This window comes from Pantherophis guttatus, chromosome 4 (assembly GCF_059756535.1).
Source record: "Pantherophis guttatus breed Tessera chromosome 4, ASM5975653v1, whole genome shotgun sequence".
Taxonomy (NCBI): Eukaryota; Metazoa; Chordata; class Lepidosauria; order Squamata; family Colubridae; genus Pantherophis; species Pantherophis guttatus.
The window spans coordinates 150,892,743-150,917,762 of NC_142066.1; the positions used below are offsets into that span (position 1 = coordinate 150,892,743).

The window sequence follows — 25,020 nt, forward strand, 5'->3', positions numbered from 1 at the left end:
ATTATGAAGCTATAATTAAAATGTTCTATTCTAAACTCATACATAGTGTTTGATTATAGTTTTAGATTTAATTTACAGGTATTTTCTGGTAAACACAAAAAAATTAATTAACACTGTTATAAATACAAAATTATGGATCAATTTTGTATTATCAATTTTACATTTTGTGCTGGTCAAAGACCAAATTAGACAGACTAAATAAGTGATATAATGTTTCATATTTCACAATACTGTGGCTCGGGGTCCAATGTCACTTGTAGTGAACATGTCAGTCTCAGTCTTCTTGTTACATTGGCTTGAATGTTGCTGTATTTGAGGCTGTTTCTTTTCCTATCAGATACTATTGGATCAGCACAGGGGTGAAATCCAGCAGGTTCTGAAGAACTGGTAGCGGAAATTTTGAGCTGTTTGGAGAACCGGTAGTGGAAATTTTGAGTAGTTCAGAGAACTGGCAAATACCACCTCTGGCTGGCCCCAGAGTAGGGTGGAAATGGAGATTTTGCTCCAGGAGTGGGGAGGGAATGGGGATTTTGCAGTATCCTTCCCCTGCCATGCCCACCAAACCATGCCAATGGAACCGGTAGTAAAAAAATTTGGATTTCACCACTGGATCAGAGCTGTTATTTAGCTCTCTCCATCCCAAGAACAATGGCCAGATTAATGGAAAAATTGATTGGTCTCCACCATTTTTAAAGAATTTTAACAGGAAATATCTTTCTTTCACTATAGCTGAATATTGTTTTTATTATTTTTAAGAATAGTCTTGAATACTGTGATCAGCTATTGTTGTGTAAGCGCAATGCGTACCTTAATTTCATAGTACCGTGAGTTTTATCTGGAGCTAAGGAGGGATACAATTTTTAAAGAATATATTACATCCTACTCCAACCAATATCATCCCAAACAATTAAATCAAACAGAGAACTGTGACTGATCCCACATTTTCAGGTTGAAGCAACGAGGTGCTGGTTTTCTGTGGCAGGACTGATGCTCTGTGACAGCTGAGATCAAACTAGCCCACTCCTTAATATTTCAAAAGCTTTTGAGATGGAGTTCCAGAATGTCTTCTCCTGATTTTATTAGACCATCTTTATTTCTTGTTTTTCTTGTTTTATGTTTAAATAATATTCTTTTACTAATTTTATGGTGGCTATACTGTTAATGTTTTACTTGGTTTTTAATAATCTAAATAAGCCACTGATACTCTTTGGATTGTGATGGGTAGATAAATAATAATTCATGCTTAATTCTTTTCATTTCCTCTAAAGATTGTTTGGGATATTCATTAATTCTAATTTTATGTCACGTAATAAATTTACCATATCTAGTAATAATCTGCTTTGTAAAGTTTAAACAATAAGTATTCTTTCTCTTTTCTCTCTCTCTCTCTCTTTCTTTTCCTCCCCCCTCCTTTATATCTTTTAAGATGTTTTTTATTTTTACATTTTTATATTTTATTTCTCACATTTCAGTTTGGACATTGACATGCCATTTCAGTAAACTTTACTTTGTACTTCAGTTATCCTCGGGTCCTTATTTTTTGAATAAATTTGTTAATACTAGTTTTCTACAGTCTAAATCTTCTACAGAGTTTAGATTTAACTCTCCTCCTAACCTGGTAGAAATAGACTTTCCATATGTCCATCACCCCATAACAATTTTTGTGTCCTGCTAAAAATGTTACACCAACAATGGAGCAGATCTAGTTAATAGAATGAGATTGACAAGAGTTAGAAAGGATTAAAGCTAATGAAGTTCCATGGAAATTGGGAAGCAGTTTAAACTATCACACTGTAGTTACTCCCCACACCTTCCATAGCATTTATCAATGACTAGTAGAGCTGCTGTGAAGACAGTCACAACTCAGCCTCTGCCTGTTCAACTGTACAGCCTAAATCTACATCCACCACATTGTTTTTTTACATACCTGCAAGAGGGAACAATAATAATTAAATTTTGAGGCCTTGCTCATGGTCACTCATGACTTGGTCATTGACTATCTGGATTATTGCAATGCTCTCTACATGGGATTACCCTTGAGTATCCAGAAACTACAAATGGGTCCAGAATGCAGCATCGTACACAGTAACGGGGGTCTCTTCTAGGTTTGCCCATGTAAGGTCCCTGTTGCTTGAGCTACAGTGGCTTTCAGCTTCTTTCTGGGTGCAATTCAACTTCTGATCATTGCCTTTAAAGCTCTAAACGGCACAGGATCTAGTTAGCTGTGGGACCATCTTTCCCTAAGGACCACCCTTCCTACCAGGTGAAATAAGGTTGGAGTGCTCCTACTTCCTTCCCCTTAATATCTGATGGAAGCTAGGAAACCTGCCCTTTCTATGGCAGTCCCTACTCTATGGAGCACTCTAAAGTTTGACAAGTCTTCCATAAAGATTGAAGATCTATTCCCCTCCCCCACCCCACCCCCACCTCCAAGGGCTTGGAAAAGATTGGATAATTTACACATTAGAAGTTTGATTTGGTGCCAGGTCTTCATTGTTTTTAACATTTTAATGTTTTAATATGTTTAGTTTTATAATTTTAATACAAATTTTATAGATAGTTTTGATTTTGGAACCACCCATAATTGGTTGGAAAGTGGTCAACTATATAAATGTTTTAAATAAACAAACAAGCAGACAGACAGACAGACAGACAGACAGACAGACAGACAGACAGACAAATAAATAACATTTTGTGGTATAACTTTGCTCATGCTTTGAAAATGGAAAAAAACGGCTTAGAACAGAATGGCTTATTTTGTTTAAACACTTTAAAATGAAATCTATAATCAACTTACACTCTCCTTGCTAAGCAGATACCAGGGAACAATTTACAGAGGAGGATGCCCAAAGTGAAGTGGACGATGACAAGAAGCCAACCCCAGATCTCCAGTGCTCAGTCTCTGTGGACTCTGCCAACACCAATTGTTCGATTGGGGTTGAAGCAAAAAGCAGGTTAGCGAGGCAGATTCAGAATGAGTGAAAGGATGGCTGAGACTTTTATATGTCGCCTGCTATTTTTTTTTAGACTTTTGATTTGTCTATAAGTGGTTTAATTGTGCTTATTCTATTCATTCCTAACTAAGAAAGAGGTAGATTCATGCTTATAACTTTTCCCTAAATTTATAATAGCAGTTATAATAGTGGTTCAGATGATATGGAAATCAGAAATCGGTCACTTTATTAACTAAATTTTAAAACAGATTTATCCAGCCTTTCTTTTTAAAGAAAAAGCACTGAAAATAGCTGTGAACCAGTTTGCATTTGTTTTTCTGCTTCACAAGAATATCTTAGCAAATTTATTTCTTCATTTATATCCTGCCTTTGTCAGCGAACATACCTAATAACCCTTCCTCCTCCTGTTTTCCTCAAAAAAACCCCTGTAAAATGGATTGGGCTAAGATTTAGAAAGTGACTGGCCCAAGGTCCCCAACTGGCTTTCATATCTAAGGCAGTACTAGAACTCAGTCTCCCGGTTTCTAGCCTGGTGCCTTAACCATAATGAGTTGCTAAAAGTCCAAACTAATTGTAAATTAAGATTACACACTGAATTTAGAACTTAAATGCACAACCTGTGTGATCAACACATTTTGGGGGTAAGCTGAAAATAATCATTATGTGGGAGGGTGACTTTTTTTGTTTTTTATTATGGTATGCCTATTTTAAAGTGGAGTTTTTCTTCATTTCAACTTAAACTGGTGAGAAACAATGCTAACAGTTTTTAGCAAAACTAGACAGCAAGGGAAGAAAAATTCCTATCCTAGGGCAATATACCAGTAGTTTTTCTCAAGCTTTAGGTTGGCTTCTCTGAGACTTTCCAGAGAATGCTGCCAAATTATGATTTTTAACCTAACAGAAAAATTTTTAAATACATTGTGTTTAATGTCAACGTTAAAGTAATTAATTTTAAATTAATATCATCTTTTAAATGTAATTATATTCATAATTAAATTTAGGGTTTCATCCTGGCTGTGCTAACTTTTGCAGTGCAGCTCTTGATGTGCTATTCAGCCTGAAAAGAGTAGTATACCGTAGTATAGGCAATCCAGAAATGCTTAGCATTGGATTTTTTTTTATTCATCTGGGATAATTTTGTGAAAACATTTACAGGTGAAGTTAGATCTAATTTAAATATTAATATTTTATTTACTGTATTTAAAGTAATTGGATGGCAAAATTTCTCTTTCAATTTTTTAAAAATTTGCATTTTTAAATACCATTTGATTAAGTTTAAGTTAAGTTTACTTTATTGTACAAAGAAATTAAATGCCATCTTTTGCCTTTCTGGTCTTTCTTATTTTTGGTCTGCTTGTAGCAGTGAACAGGTCTGCGCTTTTTGTTACTGTGGGGAACGCAGCTCATTAGGACAAGGCGAGCTTAAACAATTCAGTCCAACTCCAGGGTTTATTGCTCCATGGAACAACCAGCCCTTAAATATCAATGAAACTGTTGACAGCAACGATACCATTGATGAGAGTATTCCAAGGCAGAACCCAGTCCTCCACAAAGCAAGAGGACAAAAAAAGTAAGCATTTCTATCTGTTACAAAATAAAACTATTTTATCTAATATTTTTTCCCAAAGCATAAATAATATTTTGAAGCAGCATGCGGTTTTGGTCTGCTTACCTGTTTGTTTAATAAAACAAATGTTAGATATTAGGATAAGATACATCCAGTGGCATAACATACATCCAGAGCTTTCTAAGTGGCAATTGAAATCAAAAGCAGAAATTTCTTACAGAATATAATATTGGTTGACAGAAAGCGTAAAACAATAGAGTAGAAATGAACACACAAACACACCCACAAACCTGGATCAAGGGTGGTTAGAGACGAGAGTGATAAGCCAGATTTAGACCCAGAGGCTGTGATACTGCAGAATGAATCTGCAAATAAAATTGAAAAATATTCCTACCACAGGACCATTTTGGGGTTACTCTTATATAATCCTGGAAGGAGGAGCACAGCTGTAAGAATATCTGACACTGGGACTTTCTTTTTAATCCCATTTTGTTTTCTTCATTTTTGCATTTATTTATTATGCTCTATGCCTAAGAAGCATTCTGTAGTAGCTGTTTTTTGAGAGTTTGAATGATGCACTTCTATATTGAAAAAAAATACTTAAAGAGTCTTGAGCTGATTAATCAGTTTTTGTAGCTTATGGGAAAGTGCAAAATTAATTTACTTGGAACAGCTAACCATCTCTGTCCCCGAGGAGGGTGATGCAATCATACTCTAGTGCCATCTTGGCTGGTCTCCAAGTTTAGCTACTAAAGGGGATTGTTCGTTGGACTTTTCTTATTGGTGTGATTTCTGGGCTGGTGTCAGTCAGATAAAAGCAGTGAAGTAAAAAATGAAACAAAAACTATGCAAAAGAAGTATTTTGACTGATTTAAAATGGATCATTTTTAAGGAAAGTCTGGATTACAATATTTTAATATATTGAAAGTATTCTAACTTTTTATTTGAATATCTGTAATTTGTTCTCCCTTTTTTGATTCATTTTAAGCATAGAAACATTTAAAGTAAAAAGTTAATTTATTCTACATGGAATAAATGTGTTGAATATGACAGTTACATGTCAACAAGTCAGTAACAGATATTTGAAGAATCTCAAATGTTTTCCATGTAGAGGTGAAATTTACAATGATTTGAAATTTAATTAGGCATATTCCTGATCAGTATTAACAGTTTGTTACTCTTATGGTGTTGCAGATCAAGGTACATTTTTGTTTTTTTTATATATATGTAATTTGTGCTGAAATATTTTCTAAAATTGAAATGTGAATTATTTATATCTAAGTCACATGAAATGGGTCAATAATTAATTTTAGTGAAATAATATTTGATGTAGAAAATAATGGAGATTACCTTGACAGAACTAGAGAAGAACTATTATATATTAGAAGGATGGGAGATAAAGCTCTATCTCACAAAGATATACAGGTATTCCTTAACTATTTGGTGACCGTCTGAAGTCACAACAGAACTGAAGAAGTGACTTATAACTGTTTTTCACACTTAACAACCATTGCAGTAGCTCTATGGTCATGTGATCAAACTTTGGATGCTTGGCAACTGACTCATATTTATGATGATTGCAGTGTCCCAGGGTCATGTGATCATCTTTTGTTATTTTCTGATAAGCAAAGTTCTGGAGGCAAGGTGCACCACCGAATAATTGCCCTGACAGTTAGAACAATTAATCAGTGGAAAAATTTGCCTCCAGAGTTGTGAAAGCTCCAATCCTGGAAGAGATTGGACAGTCTCTTCAGATTCACTTAAATAACTGTATTACTAATTTAACAACTGGGATGATTCACTTAACTGTGGCAAGAAAAGTTGTAAAACGGGGCAAAATTCAACAATTGTCTTGCTTAGCAACAGAAATTTTGAGCTCAATTGTGGCCTACCTGTAGTTCTAATCTTCCTGTAGAGTGGACTTTTTTTTGGTCTGGTCTTTTCTATTGGGGCTGGCATCAATCTTGCAAACCCAATGGTGCTTTAACACCCTTCCTCCTTATATCCCAATTAATCAGGAAGGACTTATCTGGGTCATTTCTGAAAATTATCTTCTCAGGACTTAAAGAATGTTTCAGCCCTTTCTCTTTGTGTAATGGTGCTTGCAGATTTCTCTCAAGGTTATTGCCTTTATTCTCCACATCAGTAGATAAAAGTCTTCATAAATTTATTATTAAACTATTATTATTAAACATTTTTTGTTTATGCAGGTGTTCCACAGAGATGATTCTAGAAATGTTTATACAACTCTTAATAATCCAATTTAAACGTGTTTGCATCTCATTTAAGAATAGTGGGTCTCTGTTGTGTATTTGGGTTCTGGGTTTTCTCTTAAATTGGAATTCTTAACTTTCTGTGAGCTTAGCTTTCTGCCAATATATAAGCAAAGCATTTTTAATTATAGGGAATGTTTAGGTTTTTATGCTAGACTTTATTTTTATTTCTCAACCACCCAGCTCCCTCGGAAAGGGGCTCTGATCAATCTACAATACAGTCCATAAAATCAACTATTTAAATCAGAACAATTTAGGATTAAAAAATTTATATAATTGATTCAAATGGATAATCTGGCAAAGTTGACTAACAACATGTTAAAGCAGCAAAAACAATCTGGGCAAAGAATAAAAAGCCAAAAATGTCACTAAGGATAAACCCAACAAAATAATTGATGAGCTGGCAAAAGGCCATTTGACTTCAGGCCCTGGAGTACATGAAGGTCTTCAGTGAGAGACCTTTTATGAAAGCTCAGGGTTGGGGCCAATCTGATCTAGGATAGTAGAGACGTTTGGAAGGTGGGCTTTATGAAACAGATATGGATTTTAAAATCCCTGAAGCTATAGCTGAATTAGCATGCATTTATGCTAATTTTCTTTTCCAAAATTGAAATAATTTGATGAATACAAAACATCTGGTATTATCTCCAAAGCCTGATAGTCACTCTTTTTACTTCTTCTTTGCAAGTTAGTAGGAATAAACTTGAAGAACAGGAGGAAAATCTGCCACGAAGACAATGGTCAGAAAAAAGTAAACCTGAATCCAGGACATAACTATAACCCGAGAAAACATCTCAGACTTGACCCTTCCTAGTTCTCGCAAATATAAAGGGAAGGAGGGAGAAAGAATATTTAGACTGGCAAGATTCTGTTACTGGAACCTTATACAAGTAGTTCTTTGACTTACAGCTGGTCACTTAGTGACCATTTAAGGTTTTGCAGACCTCCACAAAATATTTATGATCCAATTTTGAAATTCCCACATCACTCTCCCTCTCCTGCAGTCATATGACTGCATTTTGGGCACTCAGCAACTGGCCCACATTTATGGCTGTTTGTAGTTTCCTGAAGTTACACGATCACGATTTACAGTGGTTTTGCTGCAAACTGGTGTTTACTTCTGATTTTAAAAAATAGTAAACAATGAGTTTGCTTAACAAGCACACTATTCACTTATTAACTGCTGCAAAAATGTTACAAAAACAAGTCCAATTACATGGTAGTTCACTTTATGATCATCATGACGTACAACTCTAATAGCCTGGCTCAATTACAGTAATAAGTCGAGGACTACCTGTAATAAAACTAGTACCAACATTCAATACCATTGGCCATGATGTCCTTTTAGGCCAACTGAGAGAGCTGGGGGTGGATGACACAGTTTTGTGCTGTTCACTTCTTCCTCCAATTCCGGTCCCAAGCGATGTTGACAGGGCACCAGCTCATGGTCCCTGTTTTGTGGGATGCTGGGTCTTGGTATTTCCTCTGTTCCTTTTTAATATCTACATGAAACTACTGGGTTAGATCATTTGTTACCATGGGATGAGGAATAACAAGTACTCTAACAATACTCAGTTATATATCTCTGTCCCAACTGAAGAGAATTATGCCGTGGGCATTCTTTTGTGGTCTTGTAGGCAGTGGAGACCTGGATGGGGGAACAACAGACTTCAGCTGAACCCTAGTAAGATAGAATGAATCTAGGTGAGCCACTTTATATCCAGGAGTTTATCATCTTTGCTGCACACAACCCAGGGGTAGGGTTGAAAAATTTTAGCAACCGGTTGCTGGGGTGTGTGTGGCCATGGGGGCGTGTACCACGCACCACGGCGGCGGGGGGATGTTCGCCTTCCCCAGGCTCTGGAGGCTTTCCTCAAGCCCCCTGGAGGGCAAAAACGGTCTCCTCGGGACTCTGGAGGCCCTCCAGAGGCCAGAAACGGGCCCATTTCCAGACTTCTGGAACTTCCGGGAGGCCTGTTTTTTGCCCTCCCAGAGCCTCCACATGGGCCCTGCACTTACCTCGCATCCAAAACAGGCTGCATGGAGACTCCTGGGAGGGGCCAAGAGGGGCCAGACAGTCCTTGCATCTACTGGTTTGGTGAACCAGATGTAAAATTTGCATCCGATTCCCCTGAACCGGTCCTAACCTGCTGAATCCCACCCCTGACTCTACCCCAGAAAGATCCAGTTCGTAAGACCTGAGGGTCTTTTGGATTTACAGTTCCTGCTCAAAGAACGGATGGCAGCCATGCTTAGAAGGGCCTTTGCTCAACTTCTTATGTGTGCCAGTTACACTCTTTCATGGATACGATGACTTTCCATTCAGTCACTCGTGTCATGGTCATCTCTCGTCTGGATTATTTGCAACACGCTCTACATGGAGCTACCCTTGAAAATTATCTGAATGCTTCAGCTGGTGCAGAATGCGGTTATACAAGCTATACAGGTAGTCCTCGACTTATGACCACAAGTGAGCCCAAAATTTCTGTTGTTAAGTGAGACATTTGAAGTGAGTTTTGCCCCATTTTATGACCTTTCTTGCCACAGTTGTCATGTGACTCTGTCTTCCTCTTTGACTTTGTTTGTCAAAAGTTTATAAAAGTGATCATGATGACTGAAGGGCACTGCAATCATCCTAAATATGAGTCAGATCCCAATTGTCTGAATTTTGATCACATGACCATGGGACTTCTGCAGTGGTCATAAGTCACATTTTTCAGTGCTGTTGTAACTTTCAACAGTCACTAAATGAACTGTTGTAAATCGAGGATTACCTGTATTGGGTGCCAGAAAATGGGCGCATATAACACCTTTGCTTGTATGAACTGCATTGGGTGCCAGTTTGCTTCCTAGTCCAATTCATGGTGTTGGTGCTGCTATCTATAAAGCGTAAAATAGGGCCAGATTACATAATGGAACTATTTTTGCCCCATTACATTGGCTGGACCCACCTTGTCAGTCACCAAGGTATGTTGCAGATTCCTTCAGATACCTCCTTTTAAACTCTACATTTTCAAGTTTTATATGCTGTTTTTATATTTTAACATTTTATTGCATATCACCCAGAATCCCTTTCCGAGAGAAAAGAGAGGTTCAAAAACGTGAAAAATAAATAAATCTATAGCTTTGGTTTCCTTGTCTGGTCTACCTCAAAGAGCTGTCAACAGCATGTTGAAAGAAAATGTCCCTTTCATTCTCTGTCATCTTGTCATGCTGGTTTAACAGGGCACAGGGAAGCCATGAAAAAAACTAATTTTCCTTCAAGGCAGCTGCCCTTGAAGTTAGTATGTGACCTAGGAGCATTTAGTCGGCACCACTTCTCTGCCCAAATATGGGGTTGGGGTCACCCTTGCTAGTTCCGGGGCTCTAAATCGTCTCTTATTCTACATGAAATTGATTTCTGCTAAGTGAAGTTACCATTTCATGCTGCCTGCTGTGCAGCAGAAATATAATTTAGTGTACCAAGGCATAGGAAAATACAGCACTTATTTCTTTTCTGTCTCCTTATTCCATGCTGTTGTCCTTTTTCTTCCAGCCAAATCATCCTTTTAACAGGTTTAGAGAGGAGACTGTTTGTTCAGAATAAAGTTCAGTTCATTCATGAAGGACCAAGTAAATTACAAAAATTATAGCTCTCCCATGAATAAACCAACACTGCATTTTTGGGGAGAAAAAAAACCAAATTGGTAATTTACAATAAAGGAACAAGTTAATTAGAAGTGCAATCATGCTTAACCAAATGAATTTTTTAAATCATATAATTATTTCTTTATTGTCTGAAACATTTTACTGTTATGTTAATGTGTAAAACACATCCTGTATGTGTCATCTTTAATTATATAAACATTTCTTGTGGTCTGTGCAGAGAACAGAATATAACAACCTGTACCTGTATAAGCATTGAAGCTACTCCTGATGATCAGGTAGTCAAAGTCTGGGATGAACTTAGGATGGTTGGCTTACCAGATGACATTGATATCCAAGCCTTATTTGAACCAACAGGTATTCTTCACATATTCTTCACATATTCTTAACTGGACAACATTTAACTCATTCAAAACATTTTATTTATTTCTGCCTTTGTGGGGGGGGGGACAATTACATTCTCTTTTAAAAGAAAATAATAATAATAATAATAATAGTATTTTGCTATAATTGTAGCCATATGAGGCTTTAAGGGTTGAATATGAGTACATGTTGCAATATCCAGCTTACGATCCTAATGAAGCTTGTGAAATACAGGTAGTCCTTGACTTACAACTGTTTATTTAATGAACATTCAAAGTTACAGCGGTATTGAAAAAATGTGATATACAACCAGTCCTTGCACTTGGCAACTGTCACAATAACCCCATGATCAGAATTCGGGCACTTGGCAATTGGGGTGTATTTACAAAGTTTGCAATATCCCATGGTCATGTGATCACAATTGGCAACCTTCCCAGCTGGTTTCTGACAAGCGGAGTCAGTGGGGGAAATCCAGATCCACTTAATAACTGAGCATTCTCTTAGCAACTGCAGCAATTCGCTTAACAACCGTGGCAAAAATGATCATAAAATCAGGTATGACTTCCTTAAGAACCACTGTGCTTACTGGTGGAAATTCTGGTCCCAGTTGTGGTCATAAGCTGAGGACCAACTATATTTGGGTAAAAGTTTCCATTAAAAATTTTAAACTGCCCCGTTTAATCCATTGTAATGTTTCATTTGTGTTACAGTTTTTCTGGGTATGTATGTGTGTGTGCGTGTGTGCGTGTGTGTGTGTGTGTGTAAATATTTTATCATTGGTCCAAGTTGGCCTGGTCTCCTGGGCTTTAAAAGGGTCTTTTTAATCCTGCTACCTGTTTTAATAGAGCATGATGGGCTGGAAGTCCAGAACTTTTAACAGGTATAAATTGAACTGAGTTTTGATCTCAAGATTAACACAACAGATAAATGTTTACATATTGAAATGCAAAATTTATATCTGATTCCTTTAACAAGAACTTCTTAGATTCATTTTCCAAGGTGACACAGAAATAATAAGCAAGCCCGAAGAGCTAAACCTTTTTACATGATTGAGGGTGAATAGAAAAGCATGAGATTAGCCAAACTTCGTAGTTCTCTAGAAGATGATTGTCCCACAGTTTAGCAAAACCTTTGAAGAAGATGCAACTATGAGTGGGGATAGGTAAGCAGGTGAGACAAAATTAGGCAGAAAGAGCTTTTGTGTACCATAACTAGGGCCCTTCTACTACATTATTCAGAAACATCTTCATGTCACATGGTAGTAACACATGTGGGTATGAATTCTTATGAATTTGCTGAGATCTCAGTTTACAGAAATTCTCATAAGACCCTAATATTGGATTCCAAATTTAATATTAATTTGGATGACTGATAGGATCAAGTTATGCTATTTGTCTTTCTGTTATACATTGGTGCTTTTTTCTATTCCCTTTGAAGCTGAAAGTTAGATATTACTTGGCAAAAAGGGCCCAAACTAATTGATTAATTTGCTAACATCATGTGTTAGGCTATTGTTGGGCTCATCACCGCTGTGCGGAATGGTCACTGGAAGTTTGCCAGACAGAAGAGCAGCTGCCAGCGAACGTGGACAAAGCTGTTGTCTCAGGGAGCACAAAAGTGAGTTTGAAAATAACTAAGGTTATATATTTTCTAGAATATAGTAAAATCTAAATTCTGTGTCATAAATGCTGAAAACATTATGGAATCCAGGGATGGCATTTGCAGGTTACTTCAAAATACATATGAAATATGTTTTTCAGTTATTAATTTATATGATGAAATCAATAAAAACAAAGTGGAAGGTGGTACATTTCACTAGCAAAATGTCAGCCTCCAGATAACTAAGTAATCAGTTTTTATTCCACTTCCCAGACTTGAAAACAAGGAGGACTTTAAAAAACAACAACAAGACCTTTAAGTGGTTTCTATATTTAAATTTGCTGTAAAGATTTTGGCCCAGTAAATCAATCAATTTTAAATACATTGATTTTAGGTAAATGTGAACACAGTTGCAATAAATAGATTTATGTATTCTTTTAAATGTATAAATTAAGGGATATATGATATTCTGGTAAGATAACATAAAGACTTTACTGAGGTTGGAGGAATTGGAGAGGATGAAATATCTTTTAAGGATAAATTTAAATGGTGTACATCAGGGGTGAAATCCAGCAGGTTCTGATAGGTTCTGGAGAACTGATAGTGGAAATTTTGAGCAGTTCAGAGAACCAGTAGTGGAAATTTTGAGTAGTTCGGAGAACTGACAAATACCATCTCTGGCTGGCTCCAGAGTGAGGTGGGAATGGAGATTTTGCAGTATCCTTCCCCAAGGAGTGGGGAGGGAATGTGGATTTTGCTGTATTCTTCCCCTGCCATGTCCACCAAGCCACACCCACAGAACCGGTAGTAAAAAAATTGGATTTCACCCCTGATGTACATGGTAAATTTATATTGGTACTAATAGGAGGGGCGTTTTGTGAGTTCAGAACATAGAAAATACTATTTCCATAACATGTTTTTTAATTGACTTCAGGATTTTTTTGCTGGGGGAGGATGTCTTTTGATTTTTAATGCAATTATGGGATGCTGATTCTTAGTTTCCTGATATGGTTAGTGCCTGTTTTATAAATTATACAAAAATGTAGCAAGGATTAAATGTGCCATGGAAGTGTTGAACCTGCAGTATAAAATTTGCAAACGTTACATGCAATTTAATGTTTATATCTTTAAGGTAGGAAGAGAATTCGTCATATCATATAACAGCAACATTTATTCTCTATTCAAGTTGCTTTTCTAGGCCAGGGTTGGAGTGCTGTTTTACATCTTTCTAAGAATTTAGATCCCCTCCCCCTTGAATTATAAACCCTTCTGCCTATTAATAGATATCCCATCCCATGAAAAAGGTACATGAAAATATGTTTTGATAAATGCCCTTATTTGCATATGAATAATATTCTTCTGGATAAAAAAGTGATGTTTTTCATGTTTAGTTGAAACATGCATATTTAACAACAGCAAAAGAACTCTAGTTTATAGATAAGTAAATAGTGATGTGATAGGGTTTGTTTTAAATTGCAGCCAAAAATATTTAATTATTTTTAAACTGTTTTTAAAGTTTGTATGTTCTGTTTTATTCTGGCTGTTCACCGCCCTGAGTCCTGCTGGAGAAGGGCGGTATACAAATTAAAACAAATAAATAAATAAATATGCAATATGCTTTCAGTATATTTTCTTTAAGGAAAACATAACTTAACAAATTTGGCCATGCCAGAACCAAAACACCTTTCCTACTTTGCATCCAATTTAACAGGCCTCAACTTAGCAACCTTTTATTTAGCAATAATTTAAAGTTACCGGAAGGCACCAAAAAAGTGATTTACAACTAGTCCTTGTGCTTATAATTTCACAGCATCCCCATGGCCATGTGATCAAAATTTTGGGTGCTTGGCAACCAGCATGTATTTACAATGGTTACAGCATCCTGGATTCAATTGCAACCTTTCTAGCTGGCTTCCAACATCGTCAGTGAAAGAAGCCTGATTCGCCTAACAATCACAATTCACTTACCAACTGCACTGATTTAGTTAATAACTGGCAAAAATGTCATAAAATTGGGTACAACCCACTTAATCGCCTTACCTAGCAATAGAAATTCTGGTCCCAATTATTGTTGTAAGTCGAGGATTACCTATACACATCTGCTTAAAGAAAGCATATCCTCTATTTTTTTAAAAAGTCAGCTGCCCCACTGAAGTTTTTAAAGGTTTAATTAAATTAATGGGTATTGTTATCTATAAAATTTAAAATCTGTGTAAAATGTATGTAGCTTTCTTTGTCAATGAATTGGCTAAATGTAACATCATTTTAAATTATGCCAGGCTTATGAAAGTCACTAATGATTGGTTTATCATGTAGCAATTGGAGATTGCTGTTTGAAAAATGCGAACCTATGGCATCCTTGCATTTGTAGAAGTATTCTTAGTTTGTTCGCAAGATGGTGATTTCAAATTAGATTACCGGTATATCTTTATTTTTTATGTCACTGCTTTTAACAAATGATCTTACCTTTATTTGAATGGCCTTGTAATGGTAATTCACATTTTGATCTCCAAAACAGTTGGACTGTTGTAATGTTCCCTTAAGTGAGGCTATTTTGGAAATGATTTGGAAGTGGACACTGGTCCAGTATGCAGAAGCCAGACTTTGGCATGGCAATCCTGCTGTTGCAAGTTCTTTAGGTTGCTACACTCATTAGCATAGGCTATTGGGATCATAGGACAAAGACCTTCTCTGTAGTGGCCCCCATTTCTTGGAAGACAGTTATACCTCTCCCCTGACATGTTTATTCTTGCATTGTTGTACATTTCTGGGGCTTACAAATTGGAACAAATTATATGTAAGATAAAGAGATAGTCCATATTGTCTGCTTTCTTACCCCTTAATTTTTTTTTTCAGGGATAGATAATTATTTTTATTTTAACAAGGATATGTTCTCTTCAAGTAATAAGATTTAAAGATGACAATATAATGTTTAATTTGTTCTTTAAAAATTAAATGGTGTTTACAAGTATAATGTTCTTGTCCCAGTTGTCATAAGCTGAGGACCAACTATATTTAGGTAAAAGTTTCCATTTAAAATTTTAAATTGCCCCGTTTAATCCATTGTAATGTTTCAAGTAAATACAAGTATAAAGCTTTGTTTCATAGGTTATTCAGGGAGGGAGGGAGGGAGGGAGGAAGGAAGGTCATAGTAGATTTGAAAATGGAAATATGGTCATTGAGTTGAAAATGTATGGAAAGTTTTTCTCCCAAACTGTTAACTAGTTTTACATATTTATTTAAGGAAGTCCTAATCTAACTGTAATGGGATTTACTCAGACCCCATTTGGAATACTGTATCCAGTTATGGAGACCTTACTTAAACAAAAATATGGATAAGATTGAATGAGTCCAGAAACAGGCAACAGAGACCTTGGTGTAAGGTCTGAGAGACAAAAAAAGTATCAAAAGAGATTGGAGAAACTTAATATGTACAGCCTGGAGGACAGAAGGAAAAGTGGGGACATGATTGAAATCTTTAAGTATATTAAGGGTGTGAATAAGGTTCTAGAAGTATTTTCAGTGTTAAACAAAAATCAAGAACCTGGGGGCATAACCTCAACTGACAGATGGGAAGTTCAAAAGTAATGTTAAAAAATATTATTTCAGAGAAAGAGTAGTACGGAGGTCCCCAACTCCCAAGCTGTGGCCCACTACCGGGGTGCGGCCTGTTCAAAACTGGGGCATGCAAGAGGTGGGTGAGTGTATATGTGCAGCTCCACTTGCACAAGCTTGTGCACAAAGCTCCATTTGTGCTAGCGGCAGGCGCATGTCCCACCGTTAGCGTAAATAGATCAGTGCGAACGCGTTTCCCCCGTCACTTGGTTGGAGCTATCCCTTCTCCCACCCACCAGTCCTGCAAGCTGGAAAGGTTGGGGACCGTTGGAGTAGTGGAAGTTTGGAACCAACATCCAGCAGAGGTGGGTCAGTTATTAGTAACTGAGTTTAAAGATGCTTGGAATAAACACATCCAACATCCAACAAAAATTTAAAAAATATAAAAATTGAAATTAATTATAATTTAAGGATCTTCAAATCCTTAAGGGGCAGATTCTATGGACCACTAGATCTTTTTCTGCCATCATTCATATGTTTCTATGTTTATTAGGTAAGGCTGAAAGTGACTTCAAGTTTCTGTAAGAATTTTAATGAAATAGAGAAGAAAGGTTGAGCTCTAAAGTTTGTTCAAGGCTTCTGTTGATGATCCTTGGTAGCATTTCTCTAATTTTCTGACCACTTTTATAAGGCAGGCAAGAAGCAATATTTATTTATCTATTTTTGGAAATTTATATTGTCGTCTATTCTCACATGACGACTCAAGGCAGCTTACAAGAATATAAAAACCTCATATAAAAACAATTAACTAATAAAAGAGAGAATCATATAATCAATTAATGGAACTCGCAACATTCCTTGCCTTCCCGCTATGGTGGGTCAAGTAGAAGTGACCTACAAGAGACAGTCCTTCAGATAACTTGGTCCTAAGCCATGAAGGACTTGAAAGGTGACAATCAGCATATTGAATTATACCCGGAAGCAAATCGGCAAACAATGCAGCTCCCGCAGGACAGGTAATTCATGTACACATCGAGGTCTGCACAAAACCATGTGGGCCACTGTATTTTGCATGAACTGGAGCTTCCGGATGCTCTTCAAGGGCAGCCCCATGTAGAGCGCATTGCAATAGTCAAGTCGGGAAGTGACTAGGACATGGGTGACGTGAGTAAGATTTGTTGGTCCAGGAAAGGGCATAACTGGCGCACAACCCGCAGGTGCGCAAAGGCCCTCCTGGCCACAACCGCCACCTGTTCTTTGAGCAGGAGTCACGAGTCCAGGAGAACCCCCAAATTACACACAGGGTCTGTTTGGGCTAGTGCTACCCCATCCAAGACCCCAAACAAACCCCAAACCCAGAGCCAGTCGGTCTTGCCAGAGTATAGCTTCAACCTGTTGCTCCCCCTCCAGCCCCTAGCAGCCTCCAGGCACTGTGAGAGGGAGGACACAGCAACACTTAATTCACCACGGGCTGAGACGTACAGCTGAGTATCATATTCTCTGTTAATATTAATGAATTATGTGTATAAAACATACATTTTCATAAATTTGTATTTTTAATAGCTTATGTTCAGGTTTTTCAGCTATACTAAACACAATAACATCTTAAGCAGATTCTAAAAAAATACCTAATAGAGTTGAGAATGCTTCTTGTAAATACTGCAGTTCTAAGGAAGGTAGCACAGAGGTTTCCTGCACCCCCCTCTTTCTGGAAATAAAGCTACCTGCAATTGCTTTTTTCTTGGCAAAGTACAGAGAACCAGGCGTTCTTTACTTTCTCATAATGTTCTTTCTCGGGTACTGCATCTCTGCCAATTTTAGTGGCTCAATAGATGGAACAAAAAACCCACTTCTGATGTCTCAGAAATTCTGAGATCCTAAGCATACACGTTTTCCCTTTCACATGAAAAAAATATTAATCAACGAATAAAAGCAGCTCCAAAATAAAAGCTGCGGCTAACTTCCCCTGCAACTATTGATAATTGATTACAAGTTGAAATAACTAAGAACTGATGTATTTATTTCCTGAGAGGGAAAATTAAAAGAATTTGCACTTGGCTTCATAAGAGGGAACTTTCTGTTCATTATGTCAAATGCACAAGAACTTTATTTGAATAACCATTATACTCTTTGAGATTAGTTTTATTTTGAATAATTGAGATGCTGTAGATTAATTGAAAACTTGCTTTGGTTGCAGTGAAGTCTGCCTTTAGGGTTTGCCAGATTACATTGCTATGAACGCCCTGGGATCTTTTATATCTTAATATCCTTATTTTTACATTATTGTCCATGCATTATTGTCAGATTGTCTTTGAAGTAAGTCTTCAACAAGTGAAAAATGCCTCTATTTATGCTCTATTTATCATTGCACTCATGATAAACTTCGCCTTTATTAACCCTACATTAATTAAAAAGACAAAAATATTCCACAAAAAATTGTCCTACACCGAAACACAGAACTATTCTAAGTCAAGCCTCCTTGAAATACAACAGTAGCATTTCATCTTTTTTCAAGTGTTCAGTTGGCAGCGACATAACCCATACACTAGTTGCCCAAATTGCTGGAGACTTTTTAAGCTGTCCTCCGTCTCCTCCTTGTGAAGGAGAGTATGGTAGGGGACTAAGAACTCCATTCTTTGGTTTCCCCTCTTCATGCATTTCACTCTTGTCCTTTTAATAGAACAAAGCCATCATGTGGAGGAGTCCCCTTTCTCCCCCAAAAGAGAAGAAAAAAGATCAAGCAGGTTGAAATGTGCAGCATTTTCATATGTGGCTGTTCCTCACCCTGGAACCATGGAATGAGTGAGCAGGGATTATCCCTGTCTTGGTAGACTTTGAAATAGGTCTGAGGGAGTAGACAAACGGGCGGGTACAAGAATTGGAAAGAGCTCTCTCTGGGGCTACTTTTGGGACTAAGGAGATAGTGTGAAATGCAATAACTTTTCATAGAATCACATCAAAGGATGGATATGGGAAAGCAGTTCTGCACTTGTTCCATTTTTGCTTCTACAAATTTGATTAGAGGCAGGAGATTAAGGAAGAATTAATAAGAGCCTTGGTAGTACAGTGGTCTAAAGCACCCTGTTATTAAGACCAGCTGCCTGCAATTACTGCAGGTTTGAGTCTCGCCAGGCTCAAGGTTGACTCAGCCTTCCATCCTTTAAGGTAGGTAAATTGAGGACCCAGTTGTGGGGGCAATAAGCTGACTTTGTATAAAGATACAAAAGGATGAAGGCTATTGCTTAACGCATTGTAAGCCGCCCTGAGTCTCCGGAGAAGGGTGGCATATAAATCAAATTAATATATATATATATATATATCTTCCTTGAAAACTGAAGCTTCCCTTTAACATGCTGTCTGACCTCAGTAAACAACATGTAGTTTCTAAAGGTGCTGCATCTTTCATTCTTGGTCAGGTTGTTTGAGGCTGTTTGGGAGGTACAGTTCAGGCCTGGCCTAACCTCTCTTTTAAACTTTTTAAAAAATTTAAAAATTTTTAAATTTTAAATTTGTCTTATGAATTTGGGGTGTTTTAAATTTCGTTTTTTGGGCCAATTATTTAATTGTATTTTAATGGTTTTTTAACATTTGTATTATATGTATTTTATTTGGCTGTTCACCGCCCTGAGTCCTTCGGGAGTAGAGCGGTATACAAATTCAATTATTATTATTATTATTATTATTATTATTATTATTATTATTATTATTATTATTATTATTATTATTATTAATAATAATAATAATAATAATAATAATAATAATAATAATATCTGGAAGGCCACAGATAATTAATTAAAATATAATATTAAAAGTTAAAAACTTTTAACTCGCTGTATGAAAAATCTTCGTTGTTATAGCCCTTGGTCTAATGAAAAATGATCTTCATGTAGCCTTCATGTCAACTTGAGTTTGCAATTCTCACTTTAGTAGCAATTCAACTGCAGGTAGCCCTTGGTTAACAACTTTTTGTTCAGTGACCAGTTCAAATTACAATGGCACTGAACAAAAGGTACTTATGACTGATCCTCAAAATTCTGGCCAGCACAGCGCAGCTATAGTCACATAATCACATTCCAGATGCTTAGCAATGGACTTACATTTACAATAGTTGCTGCCATCTATGCTCTTTCCTTCTGGCTTTTCACAAGGAAGCCAATGGACAATCCAGAGGGAAAGTCACAAGTCTCTAATCTCCCCGCCCACCAGTGGCCTCTTACATGCCCACTGGCTTGGTTGTGAATTGCCTGGGACATGCCACTTCCTTCTGCCTTGTTCACTGACTTTGCTTGTTGGAAATTGCATGGAAGTTGCAGGGAGCCTTTGCTTAACGACCTGGATTGCCTTTGTTAATGATACCACTGTTAGGTGAAGACTACCCATATTATGTTTTAAAATTAGAATTGAATCATTTTATTATGGCTTTTCTCTGGAGTTTTTCAGAGTGCTCTGCTTTTTTGAGATAGATATTGTGCTCATGCTAGCTACAATAAGTGGTCATTCCATTGCTATCGAATTTGAAAGAGTTTGAAAAATGACTTAAAATATTGTTGTTTTCAGTTTAGTGTTAAAATGTCAACAGAGTATCATTTTTTTCTCCCAGAACAAATTTGCAAATTTGTTCTAAGACTGGGAGGTCTTTTATTTTTGGATATTTCAACCACCCGATGCCAGGAATTTAGCAGATGCTTTTGCCATTCAAAAATGCTTATTAAAACATTATGTGTGTATTTTAAACATGACTTATTCATAAAGAAAATTAATACTTCATCTAGTTCTTTAGTTTTTAGTATACTTCTGTAACAATACATAACTTGTATCTTGTAAATAACTTGCTCTGTAAGAATTCCAACATATAGCAATACATACAAGCTACCATATTTTTCGGAATGTAAGACACACTTTTTCCCCAAAAAAAGAGGGTTAAAATCTGGGTGCGTCTTATACTCCGAATTTAGCCCCACCCAGCCGCTCAAATGGAGGTTTCAGAGACTGAAAAAAGCTTAAGAAAAAAAAGCCTCCAAACAGAACTTCAGAAAAAAAGCCTCCAAACAGAGCTTCAGAAAAAAAAAGCCTCTGAAAGGAAGCTTCAGAAAAAAGCTTTTTTTCTGAAGCTCTGTTTCAGAGGCAGAAAAAAAGGTTTTTCTAAAATGGAGTTTCAGAAGTTGGCTGAAAAAAAAAGAGCCCACAACCATTGAACCTGTTGCTAAAATTCATCTCTGGGAACAGCTGATTGGGGGTATTCCGGGAGGCCGATCCACCCGCCAATCAGCTTTTTTCTTATTTTCCTCCCCAAAAACTAAGGTGCGTCTTATACACCAGTGCGTCTTATACTCTGAAAAATACAGCATCTGTTTTGCCTTATAGTCTTTACAGTCCCTTTCTGATGGAATCAAAATTGAGCACTGTTTTATATTGGGGACCCAGTTAAAAAGGCATGGATTGTATATGCATTAGATTGAATAATGCATGAAACTAATTACCAGAATCTAGCTGGTTGTGTTCCTTCAGAAATTACATGATAAATAATATTGTAATTCTATTGTCAAGCTTATTCTGATTTTCACTTACTTTTTAATAAGTTACCCCCACAATGAATGACAAAATATTTTACATGATAAATTTATCATTGCAATCTTTGGAATTTTTATTATTCCAAGATTGATCCTATGGCCATATATTTGCTAGCTTGTTCTAGTGTTACCAGCAATATGGAATACTTTCATTGCAAAGCTTTCTTGGTAGTATATACCGAGAAATAACTTTCTTTTTAGCAACCCTCTTTTTTCCCTCTACTGAAATGCTGCCCCTTGGTTTCCCATAAAAGCATCAAAAGAAAATCATGTTAGAAATATTCCATATCAATGCATTCTTGGCAGTGAAGCAGGGTAGCAAAGAAAGGCTTGTAAGAACTTTCATTGGTTCTTCAGTGATGTAGAAAAAGACCCTTTCTTGAACTCTACATTTGTATGTCTGTTCTAGAATGGAAGAAGAGAGGCTGTTCCTACAAAGAACTTTCAAAGAGAGTTTTGATGCTGAATAAAATAAAATAAAATAAAAAATTGAATACCTCGCTTTGAGCCTAAATGCTCAAAGAAGACAGTGGTGAAGCTGACAAAAAATACACAAAAATACAGATGCAAAAACCTACAGTTGCCTGTTAAAGGTTCATAGAATAATCTGTATTCCAGGTGAATTCCACTGTAATCTTCTTTTATATACCATCAAAGCTGTTTTGTGAATTCCTAGAATTAATATATTATGATAGAACTTTTACATATTTATTTTCATTAATTGACAAGGAAACATTTAAATCCAGACTTGGATCTAGACGAGTACATAGATATAACAGAATTGATAAAAACAGGTTTCTCTTCTTCAGACCTCTGAAAACCCTCCTGCTCCTCCCCAAAATTTGTGAAGAGAAAGGCTTATCTGATTAATATATTAATTTTTATTGGAATTTTGGAATGAAGTGGACCTAATATATCTTGACTTCACCTAAGCATTTTGTAGAGCACTCTATGCTATTTTGATGTGAATACCCAAATATGACTTCTCTCCTGGTTTTAAAATATATTCAGAGAGCACTTACCAGTAGTTTCATATCAAACTGGAGAGACATTGCAGTGGGATGCCTTGTAGCTCAGTCCTGAGCCTGGTGCTCTTCAGCAGATTCATGAAGTTTCGAATTGTATGCTTATAAATTTGCAGAAAACTGAGTGAGATAGCTAATATTCTAGAAGAAACAAAGCTGAAAACACTCTTGTTGTATTAGAGAAGCCTGTTAAAAATAATTAAATGAGTCTTAGCAGAGAGAAATACAGATTTATTCTCTATTCCATATTTCTTTATTTAAATATATGTCTAAGATGGAGGATACTTTGCTCAGTAATTGGTATCAAGATACTGAGATGAGATGCATATAAATTCTCATAAAATTATTCCATTTTTAATGCTTAATTTTATTGATTAAATTGTACTGCCCACAGCCGCTTTCTGAGAGAGATGGATGGTTAAGAAGTGTGTGAAAAACAAACAAACAAACCAAGGAAAAGTGGATCTTGGAATTGCAATAAATCATAACCTAAATATAAGTCAATACTGTGATGCAAATGTTAAATCTGCATTTTTCAAATTCATTAATAAAAGGATATTTTCCAAATAATGGAAAGAGGACATTTTATTTTATTCTGTGTTACTGAAACATGATCTTATATTAAGTGTCAACTTCAATTTAAGGAGAATTAAGAGAAAGTAAAAACCGGTGCAAAGAAGAGTAATAAGGTTGACTGTGGAGTTGGAAACTAAATCTTACATGGAAAGACTGAAAATGCTAGGTGTGTTTTCCCTCGAAACTATTCAGCTAATGGTAGTTAGGCTATGATTGGACCTCGTTAGAGCTTGAAAGATTGTCACTCAGAAGATGGTAATAAGATCTCTTCTTTATAATTTTAAACTGCAACCACAAAATAATGACCTTAAGTTATAAGAATGCAGATTTGAATGCTAGAAACATTTCCTAACAATAAGAGTGATTAGTGACAGTGGAACCAATTATAGAAGAAATTGGTGAGCCTCTCTTCTCTGGATATATTCAGGCAAGAAGATGAACTAAAACAGTTGTGTCACATCCATCACCACAGCAACCAATCACATCTTTCTTGCTTCCCTTTAAAAGAAGCTCTGGTAGCTGCAGTGCTATATTTGTTGTTTAGGTGAGACTTTGTGGGCAGTTTAGAAATGGACTTAGTAAAGGTAGGTCATTTTAAATAATTGATTTCATATAAATGCATGTTTTGCTTCATTTACAAATTGTAAATTATAAATTAAGATGTGCCCAGGTAATTTTAATCGTAAGAGGTGCAATTTCAATTGTAAAAACAAATATTTAAAGAATGTCAAAGATGTATCTATTTTGCCTCCTGATATTATGCAGTGAATGACATATATTACAATTTGTTTTATTAATTTGCAAATGTGAATTAACAGCTGTGGAAAGTTATAAGCAATAAAATTAGCTATGCAGGAAAATGCACTGTATACTGAAGTAAATACTGAGAGAAACTAATTTTCTATAATTACTTATAGTTTTTAATATAAATACAACAATAATGGGTAAAATAGCTTGAAGAAGGAAGTTTATTTGAATGCTTGCAAACAATTGAAAATAAAATGAAATCCTAATTCCACTACTTTATACACACATACACATAATATTATAGAAAATTGATTAATAATATGCAAGAGGAATAGAAATAACCTTAGTTTCAATATTGTTTCTAAGTAATAAGCTTATTTCAGGGATATAATTGTTGTAAAGAAACTTATGTGATAAATTGATTGGCAGAAGTTTTAAACATATTTCTTTATGGAATCCTTGTTCTGAAAAATAACTTTTTAGGAAATTGAGAAAACAACATGTGAAAGGTACAGCAGGGTTTGAAGGTTGAATTGTGAATAGATTAGGCAATGGTAATAAACTTTTCCCCATTGTTTCCTATCCAACATCCATTTTACCTAAAATAAATTAGATTACCTGTACTGAAGCAACTATAATTAGTTAAGTGTAATTGAGTTGGGTTCAACTCTTGTGACTATATGAAAAATTTTCATGATACTTAATAATACCTCTTCCAAATTCTGTTTTGTAATCTCGTTGATCCTGTTCATCCATCCAATGTTTTTCCTTTCTGCTTCTCCCAAGTTTACCAAAAATGAGAATTTTTCTAATCCATCAATTATTCTTATTATCTGTCTAAAATACCATAGTTTTTGGTTACTCAGTGGCGATTAACTCTTCTTTTTCAGTGTCCACTTTTAAAAGCTGCGCATTACCATTAGAGCATTGCATTAATTATTCTTATCTTTGTTGTGATGGAAATATCATTATCCTTTATGATCTTGTCTACATTTCTTATTGCCTTCCTCCCTAGGATTACTCTTCTTTATCATCCATTTTTATTTATTAAACCTAAGAAAACAAAACTGCTTATCACCGTCACTTCCTCACCATCAACTGTAAGTTCACTCACATGCTGGCTAACATTCTCTCTACCTTCTTAAT

At 36.1% G+C, this 25,020-nt stretch overlaps 1 protein-coding gene across 15 annotated transcripts in view; it reads left to right on the forward strand.

The window, feature by feature from the left end:
* The window catches only part of KMT2C (lysine methyltransferase 2C), a 174,200-nt gene that overhangs the window by 55,318 nt on the left and 93,862 nt on the right, over positions 1–25,020 (forward strand). For 8 of the 15 annotated variants that reach the window (XM_034401682.3, XM_034401689.3, XM_034401688.3 and 5 more), the window contains exons 3-6: positions 2,813–2,954; positions 4,315–4,524; positions 10,660–10,796; positions 12,310–12,419. The exons of 2 other annotated variants lie outside the window; for them this stretch is intronic. In XM_034401682.3, the coding sequence (XP_034257573.2) occupies positions 2,813–2,954; positions 4,315–4,524; positions 10,660–10,796; positions 12,310–12,419 (599 nt within the window). The remainder of the gene's footprint in view (positions 1–2,812; positions 2,955–4,314; positions 4,525–10,659; positions 10,797–12,309; positions 12,420–25,020) is intronic. 5 more of the 15 variants (XM_034401683.3, XM_087893077.1, XM_087893079.1 and 2 more) reach the window with 3 other exon arrangements.